This window comes from Poecilia mexicana, unplaced genomic scaffold, assembly GCF_051168715.1.
Source record: "Poecilia mexicana isolate PSO_F unplaced genomic scaffold, ASM5116871v1 scaffold_1, whole genome shotgun sequence".
Lineage (NCBI taxonomy): Eukaryota > Metazoa > Chordata > Actinopteri > Cyprinodontiformes > Poeciliidae > Poecilia > Poecilia mexicana.
Genome location: NW_028263370.1, coordinates 9,646,314 through 9,653,247, shown reverse-complemented (window position 1 = coordinate 9,653,247; position 6,934 = coordinate 9,646,314). Strand labels below are relative to the sequence as shown.

At 37.6% G+C, this 6,934-nt stretch overlaps 1 protein-coding gene across 2 annotated transcripts; it reads right to left on the bottom strand.

The window, feature by feature from the left end:
- Window positions 1–68: 68 nt before the first annotated feature.
- On the bottom strand, window positions 69–6,879 carry primpol (primase and polymerase (DNA-directed)). 2 transcript variants are annotated; one of them, XM_088004129.1, is made up of 15 exons: window positions 6,007–6,879; window positions 5,584–5,682; window positions 4,357–4,570; window positions 4,180–4,274; window positions 3,974–4,112; window positions 3,049–3,196; window positions 2,854–2,950; window positions 2,648–2,772; window positions 1,917–2,079; window positions 1,720–1,817; window positions 1,360–1,446; window positions 909–1,017; window positions 750–826; window positions 601–647; window positions 69–497 (listed from the first exon to the last, which is right to left on the bottom strand). In XM_088004129.1, exons 3-15 carry the CDS (start codon window positions 4,528–4,530, stop codon window positions 288–290), a joined length of 1,569 nt encoding a protein of 522 aa, XP_087860255.1. In that variant the 5' UTR covers window positions 4,531–4,570; window positions 5,584–5,682; window positions 6,007–6,879; the 3' UTR covers window positions 69–287. The 2 variants fall into 2 exon arrangements, with proteins under 2 accessions (XP_087860255.1, XP_087860258.1); XM_088004132.1 differs by lacking the exon at window positions 5,584–5,682.
- Window positions 6,880–6,934: the final 55 nt, after the last annotated feature.

Below are 6,934 nucleotides of genomic sequence, written 5' to 3'. Positions count from 1 at the left end.
AAGTTCTCTGTTGTGTTTATCATTTTATAGGACACTTTGTTTATAAATCTATAAAACATGCAAATCTGTTTGGACTTCAGAAACATTTAATAAACAGATTATTGCACATTAATTAAGTTATAAGAACATTAAGGTGACTGCAGTATTATTATCTTACAAAAATGTGCATCTTTTAATGGCATCCTACCACCATTTATTTATCTTGAGTGAAAAAGTTGTTTTAAACTATGATTTGTTTCGGAGCACGTTCTGCTGTGGCGACTGGAAACGCCGATCTTAGTCGCCCGCTAGGAGTCAAAGTCTGCCGCACATGTGAGAAGAAGCTCATCTGAGATCTCAGTACTTCTTTGTTCAAAATCATTCACGCTCTTCAAAAATTCCTGCTCGTCTCCCCACACTTCAGGAGTCGCCTCTGTCGGACGCATGGAGCTGCTAGGGGCCTGGCTGGGTTCAATGTTGCCAGTGTCGTCCATTAGGTATGCCTGATCCTCCTCGTCCTGTCAGAGAGAAAGAAAGCAGACATGCTAAATGTGATACAAATACAAAAAGTCTTTCGCTTTTTTAATTCATTTGCTGTAACACAGGTTGATGTAAACTCACCAGTGTCAGGATGTAGCTGACACAGATCTCCTGTGGAAGCGGGAAACCTGCAACAGAAAATGCTTCCATCACCTCTTTACAACTTCTTCCTTCATAGATAATTTTATTTTGAAATTTTCTATCCCAAAAAAAGTAAGTCTGAAGCATACTTGAGGACCTGAAGTTCCTGCAGTCTGGATCATGGCACTTCTGGTACCAGACCTCCTCTTTAAGGTCCACAACAATCCTGCAGAGAAGGAGGCGGCCAGATGAGAACAGCAGCAGCCCCCAGACAGCACTCGGAGCTGGAAGCAAGGTGTCACACTTACATGATGTTGTTGCTCTTATGGAACCTGCTCACGTTTTCACACCAGCGGTATTTGGCAATGTCATAGACAAGAAGTTGGTCTGCAGCAAAGTAGTTCCATCGTCGAATGCCTGGTGAGTTTAGGAAGACAGATTCAGAGATCTGGGCCTCAAGTACGTCCCTGACGACACGGTAACAACTTAATGTTGAAAAACCTACAAAATCCTTGAATTATAACATAGTGGTGCAAGGTATTATTCCTGAAATTATAAATCAATGGTAAAAGACAGTTCCCTTCTATAATAAAAAACTAGTTCAATTTAAGGGATTAAATTGAATTTCTGATAAAATGGAATTAGCAGAAATTCAATTTTCCAAAGATGTGTAGGAAGATTTATTTTTGTTGGGGTTTTTTTGTTATTATTTGAAAAGTAAGCAGGTTTTTCAGAAGTGCTTCCTGTGGTCAGACTTACTTCCCTGAACCCCATCCTTTCTGACCAAAGTAAACACAAAGTTGTCCACTTCTTTGTAAGGAGAGGACAGGCAGCCAGAAAATGTGCCTGTCAGGGATAAAAAAGCAGTTTTGAGCGAAAGCATTCAAAGTAATTATACATAAAAAAAAATAACACTTTGCAACGTCTGCATAATGTATTCATGTAAGCTAGAAAACTTCTATGAGATGTAAAACAAGGAATATTTACCATTTTGAAGAGGAAAGAAACTATCACAGACTTTTCAACTTCACTGTTTGGCAGACGTTCGACACACAGCAGTGCGTAATGATTTGTGTGATATGGAGAAGAGAAATATTGTTAAATTAAGTTTGGCATTACCTTGATTTGAATCAAGTCCCTGCTGACTTTGTGCTGTTGGACTTTTAACTTCTTTTGTTTCTGGGGCGTCCCATGTCAGAATCCTCTGGCCTGTGAAACTAATAAAAATAAATAAACAAAACCGACAACCGACTAAACGACAACCACTTAAAAACTGAGATGTTTAAGTTTGAAACATTTCAAAAGCTCAAATGTACCTGACATTACACACTAAAGATGCCAGGAAGACATTTTCCTCAGCAGACTTTTCTTTAGCAGGTTTGGCGGTGAACTGGTTGTCTTCAGCCACGGTGAATGCTGCGTTCCTCCCCACCTTTGAGGACTTGTACAGCCGAAAGTTCCTGTTCTTGGTGTACACACCTGTTTGTGTAAATTCACACAAGTAAAATCCAGACATTTAAGATATAAAACTATTTACAAAGAGTCCACTGACATAAATTTTCCTTAGTCTTATCACTCTAACGTTTATGCATGAGAAGAAATGCAAAAAATGTAACGATGCCAGCAAGATTCTTTTAAAGTTTATTTGATTGACTTTAAAGCTTTTAATGATCATCATCTGTTTTCGCCTTGCAAACCCTCCAGAGCTCTTTGGTCTTCTGGGAAAGGTTTCTTATCACAATCTAATTAAAAACCTAAAACTTGAGGTGATTATTGATTTTTTTCCCCCTATTCCTACCCACAATGATCTGAGGGCCACAAAAAGCTTTGATGTTATTAAAACAAACAAAAAGTTCTAATTCTAATTTATTTTTTGCTGTTTCTTGGAAAACTACGTTTTATCTTCATCTGCTTTGTTCTTCTCCACTTAATCCTAAAACCTGATTTTTAAAAAATTAAAAATAATATAAATTGAAATACATTTAATAGTGAGTGATTTGTTTTATTTAATTTTGTTCTTTAAATAAAACACTGTGGTTCGTCTCACCCAGATCAACAAAAAGACCGTCACGACCCTCCTTGTTTTTCACCAGCAGGAAGCTGAGATCTCTCACTTCCTGTTTCTGCCTCTTCCTTTCTGGACTCTGAGCTGGTGCAGAATCAATATTGGTGCTGCAATGAGAAGAAGAAGAATTACACAAGGTTATGACAAGTGGACATTTATTTTTGACAAGTCTTGAAAAGAAAACCGACTGTCTGTCGTCTGTCAGTGAAATGTCCCCTTCATGAAGACGGCTGTCGCTTTTGAGCTTGTTTATTACGGGCTGGAGAATAGCATGGATGAATCTACCTAGAAGATAATAATAATAATAATAATAATAAGGAATATCAGAGCAATAATCAAAGAAAAACCCCCATTCTAAAGTCTCCATCTGAGGCTGGACATACCAACGTGGATGTTGTCTTTAAAAGCTGCGTTTTGTAGCACGAAGAGAAGATGTCGACTGAACTTTTCCTCCGTGCTGGAGTCCAGGTTCAGCACATTTTTCACAGAGCATTCAACCCCATAAACTTCCACCAACTTGTCGCAGACATACTGCCAACACACACCAACACAGGCAAATGTTAAGGCAACGTACCCCGGGGCCACTTTATTAGATACACCCGTTCATCGGCTTGTTCCCGCAAACAGCCAATCACGAGGCAGCAACTCAATGCCGGGGAAGACGACTTGCTGAAGTTCAAATTGATGAGGGAAAAAATTTGATTTTAAGTGCGTTTTTTTTTTGTCTGTGTGAATATTTCTGAAACGTCTGATAACACATGACCATCACACACTCAATTATTGGTTGGGTTTTATAAATATTCAGAAATCTTAAGTTGCATGTACGAGAATGCCAGGAGAACAGGGAGACTGGTTCCACATGACAGAAAGGCAAGAGTAGTGCCACTCGCTACAAATAACAATATGTGGAATAACTGCTCTGAACATACAGCAGGTCAAACTTTCAACCAGATGGGCTGAAGCAGAAGATAATACCGAGAGCCACACTTGTCAGATTCCTGTATTTACAGAAAACTGTAATTACAGGAAAACCCTATTTTTTCCAGAAACTACCCTCAGTTTCCTGTGAGTACAGGAAACTGTGATTACAGATTTTTGCAGTAAACTGAGGGTAGATTCCATATTTGCTCATCAGAATTTAACTGAAAAACATTGAAAAACAATTCAACAATTAACTTTGATTAAAGGAAACATGTTCAATATAGACAAAACACCATAGAAAGTAGGACCTTAAGCAAATTGCATGATATGAATGTTAACGAGTCTGAGATATCTGATTATTATCATGAGCATTCAAATGTCGCCAACCTGGATGAGCAGGGAAACCATAGATTTCCCATCAGACCCTTTGTTTGAGGGTTTGTGAAACTCCAAGTCAAAGTACAGCTTACACACCGCCCCCTCTGGTATCACCTCATAACAATGCATCAAGGACTGCGGGTACACCCTAGAAAATGTAGAGGTAGATTTTAGTTAGGTAAAAAAAGTCAAAAACAACAGGAAGTCAGTAGCACCTGTAGTAATGCCACAGTTCGCTGTAACTTGTGACCAGGTAAATCCTTTGACCCAATGAAGCTTTTTCTTTTTCAAGTGCAAAAACATGAACAGCCTGTAAATCGAACAAATGACACGCGTTAGCCGCTTTCGCTCCACGCACAGAGTGAACTACATGTTGCTCGTTAAAGAGGCACCTCTTTGCAGCTGTGAGCGAAGCTGATGGCCAGGTTCTGTCGAGGGAAGAGTTTCCAGACAGAGGAGGGCTGGCACGGCCACAGCCGAGGCTTGTACGCCGTCGTCAGGGGGTTCTGCTGAAACGACTGAGCCAGCCGCTCCACCTTCTTCAGCCGCTCGCCCCACCTGCTCATCCTCAGGTCCTGGAAACCACTTATATGCAATTCAACGAGTCTGCAAAGAAAAAGGAGTTTCTTTTTGCACAATTTTCTGTTTTAACAGCATAATCCCAAAATAAGAAGAAAGCAGAGTTCAAATGGCCGCGGAAGGAAAAGCTAAAGTGTTGGTAAACAATGACAATGTGTGGCTTTGGTGAGTTAACATGTAACATTTTGAATGTGTAAAACAGATTTTCGTTCAGTGAGAAAATTCACTGTTTTTACTTTTTAAAATGAGACACTTTTAAAAACTTTGATCCTGTCCTCTACTTTAATAACTAATAACAAGACATCAGCAAGACTAAAAGAAGTTTCTCAAATTAGATGTTTTTTTTTATCATTTAGCCTTTTTTGCAGGTTTTACCAAGAAAAGTATTCATACCTCTTATAGACCAACACTACGGAGAGCATATTTGTGAAAAAGAAGTAAATGGTAAATGTTTTTTGTTTCTTTTACAAATAAAAATCATTTATATTCACACCTTTTTACTTTCACTCCCTACAATAAAACCCAGTGCAACCTGTTACATTCAAGGGGACCCAATTAGTACAGTCCATGTGTGAGTAATTTCATAAATCCAATTGATCAGTGAAGGTCTCAAGAGGAACTCATATTGAAGCATCCTGGTGCACTATGTCAAATGACTTTTAAATTAAGCATTCAGTCATGACAATGAAGTACATTCTGGCCATGAAAATACATTTTTTATGAAAATGAATTCTATCAAAAGGCCTGTTAGAAATGGCAACAACAAAAAAAGCAAAAATTGGCTTTTAGGGCTGTAAAGGTTGCAGATCCCTCCCTGTTCACCTTCCAGCAGGACAATGACCATAAACATACAGACAGAGCAGCAATTATGGTATGTCAAAGGTATTCATGCATGAGAAAAACCCACTTAACATTAAGACCTACATCTATTTGAGAATCAAAGATTGAAGTTCCATCCAATCTCACTGAGCTTTAACTGCTTTGCCAAGAAGAATGGGCAAAGATATCAGTCTTTATGTGCAATAAAGATGGAAGCTCACCAAAACACTTGCAGCTGTGATTGCAGCAAAGTGGAGGTTTTATAATAAACACTGGATTAGCATGTAACGTTGTCCTTCTACTTCACTGGGCCGCATTACCTTGTAATAAAATACATCAATATTATTCAATATTACATTTAGCAGAATGCAGCATAAACAAAAAAATGGCTCAGACACTTTATTTTTTTCCTATTTAAGGTAAATTTCAAGCAGAAGTAAACCTACATTTTGGTTGAATTAGCTTTGGGGTTGGAAAAGTAAAAGAAAAAAAAATAGTAAAACTGAAGTCTCAAGAAGAAAAACTTTCCTCTCAGGAACTACTAATAAATTAACCTGTTAGCTTCAACAGTTTACAGTTTACAGACTCTGCTCCTAGTAGCTCGGTTTGTTACATTAACGCTACATTTAGGAAAAAATGTCTACCTGTTTTATCTGAGTCTCCTTCCAGCTTCTGTTTATAACTCGGTGAAAACAGATGTTTCTGTTTTGGCGCTTCACAAACCGGAAATGGGCTTTCTCTGGTCGCATGATTTAACTGCAAATATACAACTCAAGTTTCAATCATAAGCTCAACACTATCATCTCTTGTAATGCTAGTAACAGTTTTAAAATGATCAAACTGTATAAAGTTGTATGTTATTCGTCAGTTCAGAGAAACCATAGTGTACATCCCCCTCTCACATACTAGTTATGGAATCGTCCACTAGTACGTTTCCGGTAGAGCTTTTCAAAATAAAATCAACTCGTCTAAAATAACTGATTTCTAACGTTGATCTTGATATCAGCAATTTCGAATTTTTGTTTTGTTTTTTCTTTTTCTTTTTTTTTTTTTTTTTTTTGCATTTCCTGGACATTTTTGTCAAACATTGTGTGATAGAAATATATTTATGGGACAACGAAAAATAACTAATACAAACTCCGAATTTATAAGTCCTGACACCTCTGAAAATCATATGTAAAAAGCATTAAATTAAATCCATCTTGTATTGCAGAGATGTAGTTTCATACTGAAGAATTGAAAAGCGAAAAACTAAGTTAAAATTTTAGTCATGACATTTATGCTCTGTGAGCCAAGACAAAGAAAAGATATGCCATTCAAATATTTTGGGCTAATGTGTGTTGATTTTCATTGTCAGAAAATCCTGGCAAAAAAATTACCCAGTTTTGTCCATATATATCTGCTGAAAAATTATAAAAGTAATTGGGAAGATAGCAATGCACAGCATGATAAGGAAGTATGACTAATGCTTCAAAGCTCACTGAGAGTAGAGACAAAAAGTGGCATGGCTGTTATTGCTGTCAAAACATCTGGATATGTTTATGCTCATCTTGTTTAAAAAAAACTTGGCAC